Source organism: Barbus barbus, assembly GCF_936440315.1.
Source record: "Barbus barbus genome assembly, chromosome: 13".
Lineage (NCBI taxonomy): Eukaryota > Metazoa > Chordata > Actinopteri > Cypriniformes > Cyprinidae > Barbus > Barbus barbus.
Window position 1 is genome coordinate 22,096,334 of NC_136741.1, and position 23,660 is coordinate 22,119,993.

At 37.1% G+C, this 23,660-nt stretch overlaps 2 protein-coding genes across 3 annotated transcripts; one reads left to right on the forward strand and one right to left on the reverse strand.

The window, feature by feature from the left end:
• Positions 1-4,378: 4,378 nt before the first annotated feature.
• On the forward strand, positions 4,379-16,757 carry LOC306879240 (ubiquitin-protein ligase E3A). The gene is made up of 11 exons (XM_079432023.1): positions 4,379-4,538; positions 5,504-5,586; positions 7,821-8,134; positions 8,709-9,955; positions 10,063-10,207; positions 10,457-10,662; positions 11,859-12,023; positions 12,138-12,293; positions 12,392-12,465; positions 14,206-14,349; positions 14,840-16,757. Coding segments are annotated over exons 2-11 (2,574 nt in total). The 5' UTR covers positions 4,379-4,538; positions 5,504-5,584; the 3' UTR covers positions 14,961-16,757.
• A 274-nt stretch (positions 16,758-17,031) lies between these two features.
• On the reverse strand, positions 17,032-23,660 carry LOC306879241 (cyclic nucleotide-gated channel cone photoreceptor subunit alpha-like). 2 transcript variants are annotated; one of them, XM_079432024.1, is made up of 8 exons: positions 23,344-23,657; positions 21,935-22,072; positions 21,243-21,356; positions 20,381-20,440; positions 19,906-20,040; positions 19,657-19,758; positions 19,462-19,568; positions 17,032-18,915 (listed from the first exon to the last, which is right to left on the reverse strand). In XM_079432024.1, the coding sequence occupies exons 2-8, from the start codon at positions 22,033-22,035 to the stop codon at positions 17,510-17,512; spliced, it is 2,025 nt and encodes a 674-aa protein (XP_079288150.1). In that variant the 5' UTR covers positions 22,036-22,072; positions 23,344-23,657; the 3' UTR covers positions 17,032-17,509. The 2 variants fall into 2 exon arrangements, with proteins under 2 accessions (XP_079288150.1, XP_079288151.1); XM_079432025.1 differs by lacking the exons at positions 19,906-20,040; positions 20,381-20,440 and adding an exon at positions 20,819-20,995 and having other exon boundaries at positions 23,344-23,660.

Below are 23,660 nucleotides of genomic sequence, written 5' to 3' on the forward strand. Positions count from 1 at the left end.
ATAATATAATATAATATTTTTTCATCTGAAAATGTTCTTTTTATTTTTGTGTATTTGGTTTTGCAGATTACTTAAATACAGTAATCTGTGACAAATGCATGTATATCCCACAGTTCTGTTTCCCAAGAGAACACATTTTTTGACATATTGATGGTTAAATCACCTGAACTGTTACCACTGTGTTATCTTCATTTATTCGGCCATCACACTTGCTGCAAATCCAGTTTGTTCTCAGTCTTTTTATGTGCGTGGCTCAAGGGTACAGCTTGGAAGATTGATGCTATTTGCACACATAGAGAGGTAAAGGAGAGAACCCCTCAGACATTGAGAATTCACTTACTGTTTGTTTATTGGTTTGTGGGAGCTATAATGTCTCTTTCTTGTTGAAATGAAATCATTCAAGGTATGTAGCCATTCATTCCATGATGGCCTTTAAGATTATAAGACTTTTTTTTTCTCCAAAGCAACAGAGATTTCCCCCAGCATTCCATTTTGTTATGAATTACTTGAAAAATCTAATTCAACAACGCATAGCAGAGTCATGAATTTTTTTAGACCTCTGGTATTTGAAAAGGCTGCAGGAATGAAAATTAAATGAATGGATAAAGGTGGTGATGGGGTGGTGATGGCGCAGTGGATAAAACACATGCCTTTGGTGTGAGAGACCCGGGTTCGAATCCACTGTGAGACACCAATGTGTCCCTGAGCAAGACACTTAACCCCTAGTTGCTCCAGAGGCGTGCGACCTCTGACATATATAGCAATTGTAATTCGCTTTGGATAAAAGCGTCAAAGGACAGTGGTGCATTTATTTTTCTTCAGTGTGGAGATAAACCATTCTGTTGAGATTGTTTTTCAAAAAGTGCTTCTTAATATGTTCAGATATACATTATGTATACTTTAGAACACAAATAGTCTGGTTCAAAATAAATCTGTCAAATGATTGTGATCCTGCATTTCCAAACCCACAAATCAGTGCGTTCAACAGCTCCATCACCTTATGCCCTAAATCCTCACCACAGACCTTGACTTGTATGAGTGTACTGTATATATGTGCAGCAGTCCCTGTGAAGGTCTAAGTGTTGGACCCTCAGAAAAATTTATTGTTTGTGTGTCAAATTATGACTGTCTGTTTCACTGGTAGCTTGTTTATGTTCTGCAGTGAGTGACCCAAGGCCTTGGCATTTTTAAGTCTCACAAAAGGCTTGTGGTGAAAAAACAGCCTGGCCAAGTCCTCTCAAAGCCATCAAAGTTATAACTTCAGTAATATATATACACTACCGTATAAAGGTTTGGAATCACTAAGACTGCTTCATGTAAAAGAAGTATCTAATGCTCACAAAGGCTGCATTTATTTGATCAAAAATAAAGGTTTTAGCAGTGATGCCTTCGAAGAATGATTTTTGGTTCCCCAAAGAACCTTTCTGTAAACTGTTCTTAAAAGAACCATTTTTTCTCAGTGTAAAGAACATTTTGTGGAATGGAAAGGTTCTGTGGATGTTAAAAGTTCTTCATTGAACCATCAAAACTAATTAAGAACCTTTACAATTTAAATTTAAGTTTACAATTTAAAATAACTACATTAAACTACAAATCAGTTCTTTTGAATTGTAATAATATTTCACAATATTACAGTTTTTTTTACTACATTTTGATCAAATATATTCAGCCTTGTTGATCATAAGAAACTTCTTTAAAAAAAATTTTAAATCTTTTGAACTGTAGTTATATATATTTGCCCTTTGTTCTGTTTTGTTCATAAGTTATGCATGTTTTATAAACTAAACAAAACAAAATTTTACAAATCTTTTTTTTTTTTTTTAATTGAGGGCAAAATATTTCTCAAATCTTTAGTGCAGACATCTCATGTTAGTTTCATGCATATTTTGTGAACATGCAGCATCTGCATGTTAAACAATATTAATAGTTTTCTCCTCTTGTTTTCAATAGAATTGCTGCACGACAGCTGCACACTTTAGATTAGTTCAGTCTTTCCATCTAATAATGCTTCGGCAGATTTGTATGAGTGGTGTGGGATCTAAAACCATGTTGACTACGTGCTAAACAGCTGTCTATATTCATGAGATCCTCATTCTCCACAGCTGCATCATCATAAACAGTCACCTTTTCCATTATTCAAGCCCACAAGAGCTTCTTCTGAATTTACAGGATGTCTCTTGTCTCTTTCAGAAGAAAATTGTGCTTTTCTTGCAGGTCTGTGAGATAAGCTAAACACACAGTGGGATGCATGTGTAATCTAACGCGTGATGTTCATGCATTTTACAGTAAGATTCAGATGTTCAAAGATCTAACAAATTTCCCATGTTGCACTGTAGCAGTGCTGATTCTAAAATATTCCCAGTCACTGCAGTTGTACCATCATGTTATTGTGATACACAGATCTTGCATTCAGTGATGGCTTGTGTCATATGCTTTGCATTATTTGTTAAGAAAAGAAGATTTTTCTTGCACGTCTGAGCAAATTGATAAATCAGTGTTACATTGTTAGGTAAAGAACAAAAGTTTAGATCAATAAATGGTAATCAAGTCTTTTACAGCTGCTGCTGCTTTTTCTTGCAGCTGTAAAAGTCTAGTGAGATGTGAACAGGGTCTTATGACGTGATAGGCTGTCAATACAGGAACAGGCTTCAGTGTCTCGGATAGGCTGCCAGTAAAGGTAGTATTTGCTATTCAGTTTGTGCCTCCATTATTCAAGCAGGGTTATTTGCTGCTATTTTATTACAGTGCTTGCAATGCAGTACAGTATTGATATTTTTCAAACATTCAGGTCAGGCTTTTTTCCCCCCCTAAACCCCCTGCAATAAATTCAGCCCGAACCATGGAGTCTCTATTCAAAGTTTGTTTATTAAAAACTTTCAGGCTAGTGGCATCCTCCATTTTTATTCATTTCAAGAAATATATATATTTAATTTTCACACCAAGGACAATGACTATAACAGTAACAATAGCTATAAAGTTTTAATAATCACTATGTTTATGAGGAAGCAAGCACACACTACTATAACGATAACAACACAAATGATCACTATTGTTGAAATCACTTTCAGGGCCATGTTTTATTTCCCAAGATGATAAACAATAAAAACATTGGCAGCCAATCAGAATCCACCTGAGCATTTAAAGCAGCAGACGACATAACTTCAGCACACAGTTATAATAAACAGAACTATAGTTTTCTTTATAGTTAGCGTTCTTGGTTTGAACACGTCTTTATACTGACAGAATGCTTAACATTCAAAATTTAAATAACAGTTTTTAATGATATCATTGCAGTATTTGCATATTGAATTGTGCCTGGCCTGTTATTTAAGTCTCTTAGTAGATCTACAGAAACACAAAGACTTCTTTCTCTTGTGAACGACTCAGTGTTTTTAGCAAAACAGTTGAATAAATGATTCAGTAACTCACTAAAGAGCTGTTACCAAGAACAATAAACATAACATCATAAGGATGTTCCGAGAATGTTGTTCAGAAACTTTACGAAAACATTCATTATACAAATAACATCACAATGACATGTCGAAAATGCTGTTCGGAAAATGAAAAATCCTCTCAGCATCACAAGAACACATATAAAACATCATAAAACTATAAGAATATTTTAAAATTAACCCTGGTTTTACTACAAATAAAAAAATTAAATAAAAATCATGGTAACCACAAGTTAAGTGTTGTTTTGCTAGACTAACCATGGTATTTGTAGTAAAATAACAAACAGTATATAAATGGTAATCAATACATCAAAAAACATGGTTACTACATTTTTTACAATAAAATGTGCAGTTGTGTGTCTGTCACTTTAAATGCGTCTTTGGGGTTGGGTGGATTTTGATTGGCTGTCAGTGGTTTTAATATTCATTAGCTGAAAAAAAATCTGAAAGTGATTCCAACAATATTATATCTGTGATGTGGGCATTACTTTCATAGAATCAGAATGATTGACAAAACTTTACAGTCACAGAGTTATAGTAATAGTAATAGTTATCATTGGTGTGACCGTAGCCCCCTACTGGCGTAACACGTAACCTGCAGGTCCCACAGAACATCATCAATATATGATGAATATTTCGGGTGAACTGACTAAAAAAAAAAATCAAATCACTGAGATTAAAAAAAAAATCCCACTGCTAAAACAAGCACTGATATTTCTTCAGCGAATGCAAAGCTATCCTGCCATCTGCTGATGAACATTATTATTACAATTGTTTCTTTCTTATATGTATAAAAAGAAAAAAAATGTTTTAAAACTTTGTTTATTTGAGCTCATACAAATACAACTTTCAAGGTCTCATCGCATCTCAGATCTTGACTGACTGCCAGAAGAACACTGTGCCGCTGTACCGATGGTCGTCCTCGTGCCGCGGTGCATTGTGGGATCGCTCTCCGTGTTTGCCTCGGTTGATCAAGATGGCCGCGAATATTTTGTGGAGGGTTTTGAGTTGAATACACGCCGCACTCGGAGCAATTGTGATGTTGAGAAACCAGATTCATTCGTCCGCATCAGAACATCTTCAGAAGTAAGCTGTCAAAACATTAATCACGCTTCTCCCGCCCCGATCGCGCTTCATCGAAGCCGTAATGAGCGCTGTTAGGCCAGTTAGCCGCGCTGCTAACAGCTCCGGGGAGGGACGGAAGGGGTTTCTGGTAAACAAGCGAAATCAGTGCACTCCAGATATCCTAAATACTCCCTCGCTTTTGATTATGCAGCAACAACCGTTACATAAAATCCGTCCGTGTCATCGAAATGTCAGACTGTGGTTAGCTGCAGCTAGGCTAACTGGTTAGTCAGCTCTGTCCTGCTATTAACGTTACTCCCCATGACAGTTACACGATATACTGCTCTCACTCTGCCTTAAGCGCACCGATCATCAACACACTTTACTCCTGGCCTTTAGGTCGGTGTTCGTTCGTTTTAAAATGAACCGTATGAGATTGGCTATGTGTGTGTGCAAGGCTGAAGTTGTTTGTGCACTGTCATACCCCCTGCGGCCTCAGCTCCTTCTGCTCGGGGTAAACGACTGTTTACCGGTACACAGGATGTTCCGTTGTTGTGAAATCGCACGGTATGTTTATAGTTCGGGCCTCTGTTTAGGTTTATGTTGTTGCTCTTCTTGCGGTCACATGGCCTGTGTGTCAAAAACTAGTGGGCTGACTACCTGAACAGCATTTTTGGACATCGTAGTGTTCCAGAATACTGTCTAGGTAGGCAGTTTGCTTGGTTTTAAGACCCTGTCCATGGTGACATTCTGCCCCGTGATGCACGTTAGGTTCGTGTTTACCAACATTCGTGTTTACCAACACTACAGTATTTCTCAATCATCTTGAGCAGTTATGATCAGTAGTTAGTAGGGTAATTTTTATTTTTGAAAGAACTGTCCTTTTTATCAGTCGTTACTAAGTGAACTGTTCCCAGACGTCTGTGGATATTGTTTGTACAGAAGTAAGTTATGTGTGTGAGTGACCTTTCTCTGTTCATCTGCAGGATTGCTACCTGACCACCTTTTGGTCTCTTTGAGTTCAGAGCTGCAGAAGAGTGTGATATTGGAAACTTTAAGCAAGTCTAATGTAAGTTTCTTTGTTTATACCTGTGTTAAATGACTGTTTTCGTGAGTATCCTTGCTTGTCTTGACTGACTTTCAAAACTTAAATGCTGATTGGTAAGATTTTTTGTGTGTGTGTGTTCAAATTTTCTCAACAAGCATAGCTATTTTCCAGATTACTGACTCTATTTTGCATTAAAGGGATAGTTCACAAAAAATGAACATTCTGTCATCATTTACTCGCCCTTCACTTTCCTGTGTGAGGTTCTACTGATATTTTGAATAATGACAGTAGCCATTGACTTCCATAGTATTTTTGTCCATAGAAGTCAATGGCTATCAACCGTTTGGTTAGCATCATTCTTCAAAATACCATCTTTTGTGTTCAACAGAAGAAAAAAATTCATACAGGTTGGAACAACTTGAGGGTGAGTAAATGATGACAGATTTTTCAGTTTTGGTTGAACTGTCAATTTAGGAATAAGCAAATTCTTGATTATCATTAAGGTGTGGTCACATATACCATTGCTAGGCAGCATTTTGCAGGCGAAATCCATTAATTTCGACAGGAATCCACACGATCAGGAGTGTCACGTGAGGGTGAAACAGTTCCCCGCTTTTGGTCACGTGAATTCGCCACATTGACCAACACGAAGCTTAGTTTGAAAGTGTGAACAGTGATTTATGCGTTTCTGCACTATTCACAATGAACTTTTTCCCCTGCATAATTTTAGCTAAAGTGACCGAAGTACACAATGAGCATGAAATATGCATTATTTTAAAAGACCTCAACATTATTATGTGTTGAAATGAATTACATTGGTGACACACAGAAGTTCATCCACCTAGAAAAGTCTAATTCCAAAAATTATAATTTAAGTATTAGAGGTCAAAGTTTTTGATGAATAAACATGGTAAAGCTATAATAAATATATAAGGATCAAATATGATTTTAAACCCCAAGAAAAGCTGACTCTATTTACTACTTATGTTTTAAAAGTGTAACTGTTACTTATTTGTATTTATTAGGGCCGGGACTCGATTAAAAAAAATAATCTAATTAATTAGAGGCTTTGTAATTAATTAATTGAAATTAATCGCTGTTTAATCGCATATACATATTTGACCTGAGAACAGTGAGAAGTTTTTTCATATGGATTTTTAGTATACCATTGAATAATGACTGAATACATAAGCTTAAGCAACAAAATATTGTTTATTTTTGTTCAACCAAGTCCAACAGACCAGTGCAATATTGCCATTAAGTGTAGCAATAGGATATTTAAAAATATAGTAGCCTACATTTCAGAAATTCAGGTACCCTATAGGTAGGTATACCTTCTGTAAACTGTTTTTTTTTTTAAGTAAAACACAATACTTTCAAGTACATTCAGAACATGAGGTGATACTTGAGGCTCGATGTGCTGCGGTGATATGCAAATTCCTTGTTGCATAGCTTGCACACAACCATGCTCTTATTGACGCTTCCATCCATTCGTTTTTTATAACAAAATTTCCCATCCACAGGGCCAACCAAAGCGGTCTCATCAGCTTCTTTGTCCATGTTCACTGTGGTTTGTTTTTATCTGAACGCTAGTTGGTGCTCCAGTATAATCGGTCCGCCGAAACTCATCCAGTGAGAAACGTTCCGCGGTGCAAAAATAAGTGCGATTAAAATGCGTTATTTTTGTGTAATTAATTAATCTAAATTAACGCGTTAAAGTCCCGGCCCTAGTATTTATTTATTATAATTTTTTGTAAGCTGAGAGAGGAGTCACTTATTTTGTGCTTTGTTCAATATTATGGCACAAATGCTGTCAAAAGAGCAACTTGTTGAACCTGAAACATTTTGGGTGCCTTTATATTGGAATGGTATCAAATCAATGATTTTAATATGAAGACACAAATGTGCATTGAATGTTTTCTATTGTGACAGATCAGTGCATGGTATTTTGTTTTCCATGCATAAATAATTTTGTAGGCATGATCTAACAATGTGTAGCTGCATTTTATATATTTAAATCATCGTTTGAGATTAATAATTCTCTTTAAAGAATTTAAGTATAATGCTTGCTTTTTTCATAATTTTGAATGTATTTTCATGTGCACATGCAAAATGTTTTGATGGCTGTTGAGAAATTGAAATGGATGGTTTTATTTGAGATTGATTTGTAGAGAAATATTTGCACTGTTGTGAACTTATTTTCGGGATTGAACCGTACTAATCCCCCTGCTGTCCTGTTTGAATGTCTGATACAGGAAGCGAGCGGCTGCAAAGCATTTAATTGAGCGCTACTACCACCAGTTAACAGAGGGCTGTGGAAATGAGGCCTGTACGAATGAGGCTTGTGGCTCTTCTCCGGGTTTCCAGCGCATGGATAACAATGCAGCGGCCATCAAGGCCCTGGAGTTATATAAGAATAATGCCAAACTGTGTGATCCTCATCCCTCTAAGAAAGGAGCCAGTTCAGCCTTCCCGGAGAACAGTGCCAAAGGAGCTCACAATTTCTCTGCTTGCAGCAACGGGAAGATGAACCATAAGGACCTACCGTCCACAAGGGAGGACTTTAGAGGTGAACAGCATTGTCACAATTGCAGAATTAGTATTATTTCATGATTTTTTTTTTTTTTTTTTAAATAATCAGGAAAAGAACAAACAACAATTGTTATAATATTGAGAAAATCGCCTTTAAAGTTGACCAAATTAAGTTCTTAGCAATGCCCATTATATTTTCGGTAGGATATGTACAAAATATCTTCATAGAACATGATCTTTACTTAATATCCTAATGATTTTTGGCATAAAAGAAAAATTTATCATTTTGATCCATACAATGTATTGTTGGCTATTGCTACAAATATACCCGTGCTATGACTGGTTTTGTGGTCCAGGGTCAAAAATGCCTTGTAATGAGAAAACCCCCCCAGTAAAATAGAGAAAATAAAAAATGGAAAAAAAAATATTAAAACCCGTGACACTATAATTTGATACCAAAATGTGCTACTGAATACACTTTTAAACTTTGAAAATTTTAATGTTTCTGTCACAACATGATCTTCTCGAATCCAGTTTCGAACTACTTTCTGAATCATACCTTTGACTTCACACGCAAATGTTTACATATTCTTTACCATATTCTTTGGCAGATCTGAATTACTTGACAGAGGAGAAGGTGTATGAAATCCTGAGCCTCTGCAGTGAGACCGAGGACTATTCTCCTTTAATCCGTGTCATCGGTAGGGTTTTCTCTAGCGCGGAGAGTCTGGTCCAGAGTTTCCGCAAGGCGAAACAACACACCAAGGAAGAGCTCAAGTCCCTTCAGGCCAAGGATGAGGACAAAGATGAAGATGAGAAAGAAACGGCCTCTGGTTCATCCACAGCCATGGAGGTGGAACCCGAAGCCTCGGCGTCAAGTGGAGACGGGCCATCTCACGGAGAGAATAACGTCCAAAAGTTTGGTCCCGTTGAAGTTTCTGTAGATATTGATGCAGTAAGAAGAGTGTACGACAGACTATTATCGAATGAGAAGATCGAAGCAGCATTCCTCAACGCGTTAGTCTACCTGTCGCCCAACGTAGAGTGTGACCTCACCTATCACAACGTGTACGCCGCTGACCCTAATTACCTGAACGTCTTCATCATCATCATGGAGAACAGTAACCTCCACAGTCCAGAATACTTAGAAATCGCCCTGCCGCAATTCTGCAAGGCAATGAGCAAGCTACCTCTTCTGGCTCTGGCCAAGCTTGCGCGGTTGTGGTCGCAGTACGGCGCAGACCAGATCCGACGTCTGGTCGAGACGTTCCAGCAGCTTATTACCTACACGGTCATCAGCAACGAGTTCAGCAGCGACAACCTGGTCAACGAGGATGATGGTGTGGTGGCAGCCACCAAGTGCTTGAAAATCGTCTACTATGCAAATGTGCTGGGTGGCGACCTAGACATGGATCACAACGAGGAGGAGGACGACGAACCGATCCCGGAGTCCAGCGAGCTGACCCTGCAGGAGCTGCTTGGCGAGGAACGACGCAATAAGAAAGGCCCTCGGGTGGATCCGCTGGAGACGGAACTGGGCATTCGTTCCTCGGACTGTCGAAAACCCCTCATCCCCTTTGAGGAATTCGTCAACGAACCGCTCAATGAGGTGCTGGAAATGGACAAAGACTACACCTTCTTCAAGGTGGAGACAGAAAGCAAGTTCTCCTTCATGACTTGCCCGTTCATTCTTAACGCTGTGACTAAGAATCTAGGCCTGTACTACGACAACCGGATCCGGATGTACAGCGAGCGCAGGATTACGGCCCTCTACAGTTTAGTGCAGGGACAACAGCTGAACCCTTACCTGCGACTCAAAGTGCGCAGAGACCACGTCATAGATGATGCTCTTGTCAGGGTAGGTCCCGAAGAGCTTGCAAAGATGAATGTTGTTTCATAGTGATTTCTTGTGTAGTATTTATCATTTGTGAAGGTCATTCGTGATGAATATGTGATTGGTTTTAGTTGGAGATGATTGCCATGGAAAACCCAGCAGACCTGAAGAAACAGCTGTATGTGGAGTTTGAGGGTGAGCAGGGAGTAGATGAAGGAGGAGTATCCAAAGAGTTCTTTCAACTGGTCGTAGAGGAGATTTTTAACCCCGATATAGGTAATTATTATCAATTATTCCTACTTGACTTATTTAATATACTCTTTGACTTTTTTACTCATTCTAATGTGAAGCTTAATCAGTTTGATTTATATTTATTGATACTGGAATGGATAATACACTATTTGTATGCGCTAGTAGGTTTAATGTTCCTCTCAGAACTTGTTTTATTGATATTGATGATCTTATTGATTCAGTGAGTGTGGGATGAGGTTCTGTTGTTTTACACTTTCTCTTTCACCCCCTCAGGCATGTTTACCTATGATGAAAGCACAAAACTTTTCTGGTTCAACCCTTCATCGTATGAAAATGAAGGCCAGTTCACCTTGATAGGCATCGTCCTGGGCTTAGCTATCTACAATAATTGCATTCTCGATGTGCACTTCCCTATGGTGGTTTACAGAAAACTAATGGGAAAGAAAGGAACGTTTAGAGACCTTGCAGACTCTCGTCCGGTAATACCTGCCTGGTTACATTTATTTGTTATTCAGCATTCCTAATCTACCATTTTGTTTTAGAAATGAAATACAAATAAATCACAAAGATTGCTTTATCATTCAAAAGTTTGGGGTAGGTAAGATTTTTAGTTTGTTTTAAATAAGTCTCTTATGCTCACCACGTCTTCATTTATTTGATCAAAAATGAAAGTGAAATTGCAATTTAAAATAGTATTTTGTTTTTAATATATTTTTAAATGTAATTTATTGCTGTGATTTTCAGCAGACATTATTTCAGTCTTCAGTGCTACATCATTCTAATATGCTGATTTGGTGCTCAAGAAACATTTCTTATTGTTATCAATGTTGAGATCAGCTGTGCTGCTTAATATTTTTATGGAAACCATGATACTTTCTTTGAGGATTCTTTGATCATTTTTTTGGTACAATGTTAAAAGTCTTACAGACTAACAAACTTTTGAACAGTAGTGTACATGTTTTGACGTTTCCACTTGTGTAAACAATTAAACTACACTTTAGAAATAGTGGCATGTACATTTTTCACATGCAGATAAACTTAATTGTAGATTCAAATCCTGCTGAATCGAACAAGATGGTATGTAATGCCTTTCCAAACAAGAGCTTTTTCAAGAGCACATCTTGTGTTAACATGGCCTTATATTAATGATAAAGGATTTTTGGCTTGCTTGAAACATAAGGTCATTGTTTTCCACAGCATTTCAACATCATGTTGTACATTGACAATGAAATTATGAATTTACAAAGAGCAATATTTCAGCTTTATAGCAAATAGGAGTGCATGTCCTGTTCTCATATTGGAGGCATGCTGCGCAGCAGCTGTCTGTTTGTACTTGTACAGGATACAGGCGGATTTAGGGCAGAGATTGTGTCTAGGAGGAGATTGAGGCACTTTAGATTAGATTAGATTAGATTAGATTCAACTTTATTGTCATTTATGCAGAGTACAAGTACAGAGCTAATGAAATGCAGTAGAGCTAATGAAATGCAGTGGCAGACCCTGTCATTATGACTTTAGCACATGGTGTCTGCTCATCAAAATATTTGGGGCGAGTTGATTCATGCTCTGTCACATAGCAATTATGCAGGATTAGCAGAAAACCTAGTATCAGTGCATCTCTACAGAAAACGTTTATATATGTCTCTATAATGGTTCTGATAATCTGTTTCTTCAGGTTCTTTATCAGAGTCTCAAGGATCTGCTGGAGTATGAAGGTAATGTGGAAGAAGACATGATGATTACCTTCCAGATCTCACAAACAGACCTGTTTGGAAACCCACTAATGTATGATTTAAAGGAAGGAGGAGATAAAATCCCAGTTACCAATGAGAACAGAAAGGTTAGTCCACCTTAAGAATAAATGTCCGGCATTAAATTCATTCATTCAACATTTGAAAACACAAACATGTTTGTATCTGCCAGTAAACACATAACACAAAGTGGGTCTCTGCAGGATTTTGTGGCACTCTATGCAGAGTACATGCTGAACAAAAGTGTGGAGAAACAGTTCAAGGCCTTCAGAAGAGGATTCCACATGGTCACTAATGAATCTCCGCTGAAGTATCTGTTTCGACCGGGGGAAATTGAGCTGCTTATATGTGGTAGCAGGGTGAGTTGGCTATAGATTATTACCTTCTTCCAGGCTGTTCTTACACATGTGGCACAACCATAGATATAAACCCATAACTTTGTGTTTTTCTCATGCAGAATCTTGACTTCCAGGCACTTGAAGAGAGTTCAGAATATGATGGTGGATACAACAAAGACTGTCTCATTATTAAGTATGTGGATGCTTATTAAAATAATTACTAGGGATGCACCGATACCACTTTATCCAGTACTCGCCCGATACGATACTTTAATTTTTGGGACTTGCCGATACAGAGTACTAATACATATATTTTCATTGTATTTGTACATTTTTAAACTATTGGGTACAGAAACCAAAAGAGTATCATTTATCAAATAGATACAGTCAAACCAAAATTTATTCAGCCACCTTCAACATTTCTCACATTATCACAATTTATAAATGAAATAAAAAAAAGTTATAAAATATGACAAGAACTCAGTTAAACTCTGTCAGAACAAATTCAGCTTGATAATGTCAGATAACTTTGATAGAAAAGTATCTAATGGATTACAATCAACCAAAAATTGTTCAGACAGCTGTTAGTATGACAATATTTACACAATTATATCTGTTCTCTGAATAATTTTTGGTTTGACTGTATATTCTTTGGTTATTTACACTTAATTATGCTCATTAAAATGTATTTTACAAGTTTCTGTTACGCTCAGTTCTTTTTTTTTTTTTTTGCTCTATGTGGTACATCATCTTTAATTTAATAGCATCTTTAATAGCTCCATTGCAGCGGTTTAGTACTGTAATCATGCGTTTTGCTGTAATAATGCAGGGAGCCACTCGTTATAAATCTCCTAACTGTGATATTTTCAGAAATAGAAGTCGTGTTTCATCTGAAACGTGCTGTGATTTTGTATTTAAAAGCCACTCATATAATGCAGAAACAGTCATGAAGCAAGCAAAACGCACGCACGTATTTGTACCGGTGCAGAATGAGAGGGAAAAGTACACTACAGCCTAGTGCGTTTCACACAGGCTGCTTGTTTCTCTTTCGCCAGAAAGTCTTGTATGCTTAAGGGTGAAAATAAATTGTTTATATTGAATTCCCCTATAAGTTTTCTTATATTTACGATTTAGTTTTAATTCAAATTATGCGTGCTGTGAGCGAACATCAATAAAGATCACAACAGAAGTGCTCTCTCTCTTCTCTCCTCTCTCCTCTCTCTCTCCCTCCCTCCTACCGTTAAGTAACTCATGCATTGTTTTACTTGTTTAAAAACTTTACTTACTGGATGTTTAACATTATATTCATTGCATGCATATACTTCGTAGACATCCTTAATCTCGAATAACTCCATTCTGCTGTCTGTTGTTCTGTCAGTGTTTCTTTGTCTGAATATGGCACTTATCACATGCTGTGTGGTATCGGCGTTTGGAATCGGGGCATTTTAACGAGTTCGAGTACATGAGCTCACTATCGGTGCATCCCTAATAATTACATTATATAAATTATGTTGTGTGGGTTATTATTTTCTTTATGACGTAATAGTTACTAGTAGTGATCGGCTGATATTTGACCATTTGAGGTTTTTTGCAGTATGTTTCTCCAGTCACAAAACCTACTGACAACCATGTCAATGGATAATAAATGTTCTGTTTTCCGGTAGTAATTGTATTTCAGGTGTTTCAGGACTAAATGTTGTGCAAGATGAGCATCAAGTTAATGATTCATTTTTATGTGAACAATTAATTTGTGATGAAATAATTAATTTAATTTGTCTTGTTGTCATTTAAATATGGGTGTTGCATTACACATCAGCCGTCAAGATCTCCGGATAGTCACATCACTATTTACAAGCACAATATCAGTCGACCACAGGTTTTAAATTCTACTTCCTATGTGAGATTAAAAGTGTATATTTTTGACACTCATCAGGGATTTCTGGGAGACTGTGCACTCGTTTGGGCAGGAGCAGAAGAGGCTGTTTCTTCAGTTCACTACAGGCACAGATAGAGCTCCAGTTGGAGGTTTAGGCAAACTCAAGATGATTATTGCCAAAAATGGCCCTGACTCAGACAGGTAAACTCAAATACACTGTTGATACACTGTTGCTCTGTAATGAGTTCAGGTTTTAAATAGATCATGTATCCGATCGATTCAATTTTAAATCAGAGTACATTTTTTACTTAAAAAAAAATATGAGATGTAGGCAGTGGAATGAAGAAAAAAAAATGCAAGGTCTTGAGACACTTTTCCTGAAAATAATGTCACAATGCAATAATCTTAATGGTTCTCAAATGCTTTTTGGTTTAAAAAAATAATTCATGGGATCAAATCAAGTAAACCTGTTTCTTAGTGTTTTTGAAAAAGCATCAACTAGCATAGTTATGCATATTCGTAAGTTGCAATGATATATTACACTCTCTTTATTAACCAGCATTCAAGCATACATGTGTAACTACACTTTTACCACATGCAAATGTCACTGAATATCTATATGCATCTCTACAGCAATATATATGCCAAGTCTTCTCAAAGTAATACGCTCTTCCTCTCTTCCTATGGTCAGGTTACCCACCTCTCATACTTGCTTCAACGTGCTGCTCCTCCCTGAATACTCCACCAAGGAGAAACTTAGAGAGAGACTCCTTAAAGCCATCACTTACGCCAAAGGCTTCGGCATGCTCTGAGGCACCAGGATCCGCAAAAGAACTCACTCGCCCTCAGAGCTCTCATTTGTGCGTCAAAGGAGCATTTAGCTACATCGACAAATAAAAGTAAATATCAAGTTTAAATGTAAGGCAACGTGAAATGGGGTAAAATGGGAAAGTTCTGGTGACCGTGTGCCTGTGCCTGAATAGTAGATAAAACCACACTGGACTCTTGGCTCTCTCTCTCCCTCTTATGTAAGTGTTAAGGTTCCCTTTTCGTATGCACTGAGAAATAGCGTTATTTATTTTAAGGGATGAAATCTCTTGTCATGTCTGCCAGGAAATCCACTCACTTTTTGCTTTAGTAGTGATGAAAAGGAGAGACGGTTAGAAGTTTTCAACACCTGCAGGACTGATCACCATCTAAACTTAACAAGATCAAAGGGAGGAAGTGGAACTTTATTGATGTATTATGGTTGAACTGTGAAAGTGCACTTAACTCTATTCAGAATGTCTCTTAGGGTTGTAGTTGTTGTTTTTTCAGTTTTGAGTCTGCCCTTTGACATTTCTTGGCTTGTGTTTCATAGGTCTTCCCTAGTCCATTTGCATTTGCAGCAGTGCTTTCAAAGGTACAGAGCAGCTCCAGTCTCAATTTCGTGTCCGGGAATCTGTATTTATTGAGGAACTGCATTGTTTGTAATGCCGCTTGGCGAGTTGTGCTACTCTTTTATGGCCAGTGTTCTGCATTTCGCTTCAGAGCCGGCTCTTTCTCTCTCGCACAGAATTGATCTGTTTGCTAAAATCAATCCACGCTCATGGTGCACTCCTGACAAAAATGAATAGTGTTACAAAAGAGAGATCTAACCTTCCCACAAACCTCTCTCAAAGGCTTCCTACAAGTGTTTTGTTTTGTTATCTGTCTTGTTTTAATTCAAGATGGCAGACTTTTAGTCGGTGAATGCTAATTGACAGTGCCCCATGAAGAAACTGTTTCTGTTTTAGTTGCTTTTTTGCTCTGCACAGTGTCTGGCCCTATACTGTTGGATGAAAATGAGGGGAAATTGGCACAAATTGTACCACTATCTTGTCGTGCCAAACATTTATGCTGAGAATCGCCGCTCCGGTTAGTCCAGGCATAGGTGGAAACCCACTTTAGCGATGCCCTGTACACTTTTTGTTTTTCCTTTTTCCCTCTTGCATATTAAATGTGACTGTGGTTTTTCAACTGCTGATGGCGCTAACATAAAAGGGGGAAACAGAACTTGATATTGAGAATGACAACATTTGATTGTTTCAAGTTATTCTTAAAATAAATTCAAAACTGAAAAACAAACCAAGTGTGGAAATGTGATGACGAGATTGTGATTTCAACTTTTGAGTCTTATGTGGTGTCACACAATTCAGGAGTTTACACAAAATATTTTACACATTTATAATGTAAAATACACACAATTTTAACATGCAATACCACATTGAAGCCAAAATACTTTAGCTCTTTCATAAACTTAGTTTAGCTTTTAATAAACTAAGATTTTAGTCACTTTAGATTCAGTCGCCTGGTGTTTAGCATCGAACTGGTACTTAGTTTATACAAAATAATAGGTTAGATTTATTTTTTATACAATTAGGCATACACTGTTTCACCTTTTCTATATCAGATTTTCCCTACGAGTAGTTTGTGGTCCCTAACATGACATACACGTACAATACATGCCTAGTATATTGAGAATTTTGAGTCCAGCTTTTGTTTACATAGTCCAACTAAATAATATGACTTTTAAATGAAACCCTGTAAGAACGTTTATTAAAGAACACATTTGGGTCCTCTTGGATACTAAAATGCTTTGGCTTGTGTTTGGGATGATTTTCGAACAATGCTATTAGCCACATTATTGAAATAATGTAATTGTTTAAAGAGCAGAATCAGAACATTGTCAAAGTAACTAAATATTAATTTAGAATATATGCTATCATACGTATGCCAAATCAACAATTAGAGTATTATTATTATTTCTCTTATGAGTCTGACCTACAAATGTAGACCTCATCCAGTACAAAGTGCCTTTTTGGCCACGTTTTTGACATACACCACAAAGATACACTACTGCTCAAAAGTAGCCATAGGTATAATACCAAGTACATTTATTCAGCAATGATGAAATCAATTTATCAGTAAATGTAAAGACATTTATATTTTTTATGAATCAGCATTGATCACAATATGAAATGTTTCTTGCACATCAAATCAGCATATTAGAATGATTTCTAAAGGATCATGTGACACTGAAGACTGTGGTAATGATGCTGAAAATTCAGCGCTGCAACACTGGAATAAATTACATTTTAAAGTAAATTCCGATTAAAAAATGGGTTTTTTTAATTGTAAGAATATTTCAGGATATTACTGTTTTTACTGTAAATATAAATGCATCCTGGGTGAGCATAAGAAACATCTTTTAAAAAATACTAAAATATTTTAAAGGCCCCAAACGTCTGAATGGTAGCGTTTAAACGGTTTAAAAGTAATGTACTATAAGAAATATGTACATGGATAGGAAACCCCATTCACCCCAATGTCTACCTGTTGACTATTTTGTCTTCTTTTCTTCGTCTTTTTTGTCCTCAACAACCTCAGACAGATCTTCCACCCGAAGTGTTTTCACTTTCTTCTCCATGTTGGTGATCCTCTGTTTCATCTTGCTCTGACAGGATGTGTATTCTCCCATAAGCTTGGCAAACTTGCCAGTCATGACTTCAAGGTTGTTCTCTAGGCGGTGAATCTTCTCTTCCAGATCTTTGGGATCAGCACCAGCGCTTGCAACTGCCTCGTCAAGAAGGTTGTCCTTCCTTAAGATGGCCTTTCCTTTCTCCTCCAGGGCTTTTTTGGCATCTGGGTATTCAGTAAGTGCTTCCACGAGGTCATCTTTAGACAGCGCAAAGAGGTCCGAATAGCCAACGCTACGAATGTTCGCCGTTCTTCTGTTTCCGGCTTTACTGCCTTTGATTCCAAGGATACTGATCTCTCCGAAGTAAGCGCCGTCACTGAGCACCACAAACTGCGTGACGCCATCATCAGCCACCACGGCAAGCTTTCCTTCTTTGATGATGTACATTTCTCGACCAATGTCACCCTTTTTACATATGTAATCTCCAGGACTGAACACCTGAGGCTGCAGCTTCAACACCAACTCAATAAGAAGTCCAGCTTCACAATCCTGGAAGATTCGCACCTTCTTCAGTGTATCTAAATGCACATTGATGGCTATTTCAGCTTTGAGCTTGTCTGGAAGATTCTTCAGGACTTCCTTCTCATCGCAAGTTTTCTTCTCCGTCCAAAGGTAGTCAAACCATTTGATGACCCTGGCCTCCAGGTCTTTGCTGACCTTACGGAACTGCATGTACTGCTTGATGGAGTCGATCTTGGCCTGAAAATCAGCACGAGAAGCGTTCATGTTGGAGATCATGGCGCCAACATTACCGACGATGGTAGCGAAAATCAACACTCCGATGAGGAAGTCCATAACAACAAACAAGTATTCGATGTCTCTAACAGGAGGTGGCGTTTCTCCGATGGTGGTGAGAGTAAGAGTGGACCAGTACAGACAGTAGATGTATTTTCTGGCCAAGCGGCCATATTCTGGATGGCTGATGTTTGGATATACCCACGTGTCGGTCCCAAAACCAATCGTTTTGGAAATAGCAAAGAAAATACAAGCGTTCCAGTGAATGATAATCAGGATGTAAAGTACGAGGTTGCTTATGCGAAAAATGTTTGGGTAGTTTGTTCGGGTTTCTGTGCGGTCGAAGAACTCGAAGAGACGTGCCATTTTGAAAAGGCGGTTGAAGCGAAGTTCAGGATTGTTGAGGCCCACTTTTAGCATTATTAAATCCGTCGGGATCATTGAAATCATGTCGTATTTAAACTGTGGGATTTTCCTGTAATGATCCATCAACTTCTTAGAGTCTTTGACGAGGAGACCCTGCTCCAAGAAGCCTGAAAAAATCAAATAAAGATTCAACAAGCTTATAATATCTAGTAGATTAGATTAATGTTTTAAGATTTTGAAAGAAGTTTCTAATGCTCACCAAGGCTGCATTTATTTAATAACAAATACTGTAGAGCAGTAATTATTGTGAAATATTACCATTTAAAATGAATATTTCTATAATAATATATTTTATAAATAAATGTAATATATTCCTATGATAATATATTCCTACATTTTCAGGAGCCATTACTGTAGTATTCAGTGTCATATAATCCTTCAAAAAAATAATTCTAATATGTTGATTATCAGCTTTGAAAACAGTTGTGCTTCCAGAGTTTGTGGAAACCGTGATACATTTTTTTTCAGGATTCTTTGATGAATAGAAATTTCAAGAACAGCATTTATTTAAAAAAAATAAAATTTGAATGGTAAATATTTCATATTAAAATATATAATGGATATATTACATTAATATGTTCAACATTAATAGTAATTATTAAATATAATGTTAAAAATAAAATATTTTAATTCTTCCTGATAAATCACCATACCTGTTCTTGATCTGACAAACGTGTCTAGATAATAGATTACATCTGATGTATAGTCCATGATGATCCAAAGCATTGTGTAAGAGTTCTGAAGCTCATTGAAACAGGCCCTAAAGAAATATATACAATGAAGCACATGTCACATCTCACTCCACATCTGAAGTTATTGATTTCATGAGAGATTCTGCATGAACAGACCTTGTCACCAGCATCATCAGGTTGTAAAACACTGGGGCTGCTATAACTGAAAGCCATCTGTAATACTTGTCTGAGGCTGGGTCCATGATCCACACTTCTTTCCTAAAACACATAAGAGATTACAGTCTGGCCACTTTCTAATATGAACACCTACTAAATCGAAGCATTCATCTGTGAATAACCAATATCATTATCCGATTATTAGTACTAAAACTGCTATCATTAAAATTTAATTTGTGGTGTACTCACGGCGGAGGAGGAGCATCTTTCTTTTTATCATCTTTCTTATCCTTTTTCTCTTCCTTCTCATCTTTTTTCTCCTCCTTCTTGTCCTCATTTGTTTTCTCATCTTTTTTTATTTCTTCCTTTTTGTCCTCCTTTTTGCTGAAGGTAACATTTTGGGTTGTTTTTATTTGAATTAGCTCGTGAACTAGTGTGGTATCTAAGGGTCACTATTGTGAGCTAAAACTAGTAAACTCATGTTAACCTGCAGAGGGCAGCATTAACACTACCAATATTCACTGAACACTATTAAGGCAATGTTCTAAGCATGTCATCTATTATTATTAATTTCTTATGTGAGAAAAATTATTTTTAGTATTCATTTATTATTTAGGATTCTAAAATCTAGTATCTATCACATCCACGTATTAATTTTCTGTCATTTATAATGCACTATAACTGGGGTTTATATCGGGAGGAGCCGTTTCTACATGGTACTTACTCATCTGTGTTGTTGCAGTTGTTTATATTGTAAGCTGCCAGAGGCCAGTGATTGGCTTTTCTTAATGAGCAAAAGGCATTCATTTTTGTTATTATTGTGGAGTACATTTTGAGGGATCTGATTCTAGGACAACAACTATAGATCATCACTACTGCTGATTTATTATCTGTATCTATAGTGAACAACTGTTTCCATTAGTTTCTATTCTACAAAGTATTGTGATACTGTTTTACCTATAGGAGGAGTTCTACGTGGAACTCTACATACTGTTATTGGATTTTGATTTAACTGAATGAATCCTCAGCTCTGTGATCATCTGCACACAATACAGATATACTGTATTTTTGCACAGATTTCATTTTCAAGGCCTCTACGTTATACCAAAAGAATCTCTGTCTGTACAAAGAAACTGTACAGAAAATCTTTTTCTTAACTTACTTCCTCTTATGAGGCCTGTCAGGAAGGCCTATAGAGGATCGGGCATTACTTCCTCGGCTAGATAAGTCTTTGAGGTCAGGTCCACGGAATCGCTCTAAAAAGGAGTCGGGACTCTCAACCTCTCTGCGAAGCCTGTGTGATGCCCAGTTCCTCAGCATTACTAGAAACTGGGTGAGCCTGGGAGACCGAAAGATGTCAAACAGAAACACTTCCAAGCTCTTTATACAGTATGTAGCTTTCTGTTCAAGCCATGTCAAATGCACACTTTTGTTTTGTTGATGAGTGTGGATTATACTTCTCTGTATGGTAAAATCAGATGTGTTAATGACTGGTGCTGAGTGTGCATTTGACTTGGCTTAAGTGGTAATCACGGTTCACATGGTAAACTACATTAAAGCTTTGGTTTGGATGGTCTTGCTGTTACCTTGCCATAGCCCCAGCACCTGTGAAAGAACTTCTGGATTCCTGAAACTGGCTGGTTGCAGAAGAAATGATCCCCTGCATTTCAGAGGAGTTGTCCTCACAAAGAGAATGTGCCCTAAGAAAAGTTAGGTTTTAATCATGTTTCAAAAAGACCATCTATTGAAACTAAGCTGCAGAAATTGCAAAACACCAGAACTAAAAAAAAATGCAAGAATGTTCTCCAAATTACAAAGTGTACGTTCTACAAAGTGTAGGAATTGCAGCTCCATATATTTTCCTGAAGAATCCAAACATTCAGATTTTTAGCAAAGTTTATATTTCACAAAATACCAGACCATTTCAATCTAAACTTAACTGTTTTAGCTGAAATTTTCAGCATTTATTGTTTTGTGAACTTGACACTATGTAATGCAGATTTGCACACACAAAAAAGCTAAGTTATTAAAGAATGGGGGAGTCAAAAATATGTGACCTGACAACAAACCCGCATCCTGTGCTTGACAGCTTCCTATTTCATTTGCGAAGAGGTCGTTGTTTCAGAAAAATTACAGTTTGGAAAAATTTAAGTCTGGAAATCTATTTTCCATTACTTTTGAGGTGCAAAAATCATGAAAACAATAAGTGATGCTCAAAAAGGAAAAAAGATAAAAAATCTACAATATGACCCCCTTAAGATCTGCTTATTATTCTAACCTGCTTGCACTGTTTTCAGTCTGGTCCAGTTCATCTTTAGAGGCTCGGACCGTGGGCCTGTGTCTGGATGGGTAGGATTGCCCTGTACAAATCTTCGCCATTCTCTTTCTTCTCTTTGCCTATTCTAGGCATCCAGTACTTGATAAAACATGTCAAACAAAGGACAACACCATAACAAAAGGCCATGAATTATTAAACATTTAAAGCATGTATTTGATCCTAGAAATTATGCTCAAAAGCATAATGCAAGGAGGCTTTCAATGGGCCGTATCAACTGAACCCAAGGTTAGGTGGAATTCAAATCTGAAGAGATTACAAGAACCTGTTATTGACTTGATCTCTGCAAACCGTTTTCACACCGACAGCACTTCCATCTGAACACATCGCCTAAAAATACTTGCTGCGTAAACACTAAACAAGATCAGTGGCAGATCTCGGTGGCAGATCTTGACCCAGATGTACTTTAAAGGTAACTCGAGCCACCATGTAAACAGAACTCTTAGAAAGCGTGACTGCATATAGCAAGAATTTACTTCGATTGACTTTTGGTTAAACTGAAACATTTAAAAAATGTTTATTTGTTCATATGGCAAGAAATTGAACAAAAATTACAACAAATTTCCTAACCCAGTTATACACCACATGTTTAATGGAGTTTGACCAAAAGGGCAATGCTGTGCTTTCTCTACCTAATGAAGTTTAGTTTTATCGTATTAGTGTAATCTATTCCAAATCCAGAATGATGCTAATGCTGAGGACACAGCAGCTCTGCAGTCCTGATTTCCACCCACAGGGTTCTGTCATCTGAGGATCTGAAGACCCCAATGCCCACCCTAAATAATAAATGCAATGTAGTCTTTCTTTCAATAATTTGTACTGTCATAATCACAAAATTAACAGAGACAAACAATCTCTGTTATTATTATTTTTAAAATGCTTAGTGTTTATGCTAAATCATATAAATTAAGAGTAAATTAACTGTGCATTTCTTTCATTTAAGATTCAAATTCATAAAGGTGGCTAGTTTTTACAGTATATGTATTATGTACATTGGCACTGAAATGTAAAGTGTCTCTATTGCATCGACAAGTGAAAATCAGGACTGGTTTATTTTCACTAAACGGTTTAGTTGGAAATCTGAGCACTGAACACGTGCGCCAGAAACGCTCTGACTAGAGGGAATCCTGTTAACTCATTTACATTTGTTACGAACCTTAGTTTTTATTAATAATACGTTATCCAATATTTCAGTGTCTTGGCTTATTTATCGTCTCATCGACAAATTCTTTCGCAAACACCAACGGACAACAAATAAGTATTCGTATGGGAAATTACCAGCACTTTCATAGCATTTTTATATTTATATCATTTAGCTACACTATAGTAACCATGTAATCTATTAAATTTACCTGCGAAGCAATAATATTTAGTAGTCCGACAGATTTAGGGCAGCAGATTCAAAGAGAATTCCTGTTCAAGTTGTTCTTTGGTTGAAGCAATTGGTGATCCTGCTCAATGTTATGTAAAATCCCATCTTTAAAGAACTAATTTGAGTTTGCATTTTCAGTTTTCATCCACTTTTGCTGCCATCACCTGTCTTCTTCAGACTGAGATGATGTGTGATTCTTAGATGTCCAAATTTTTAATAGACTGCTAAATGATGCGTTCAGAAGTCCTCAGCTCCTCAGATGACTGACAGCTCCGAGCTATCGATGTGGACGTGGGC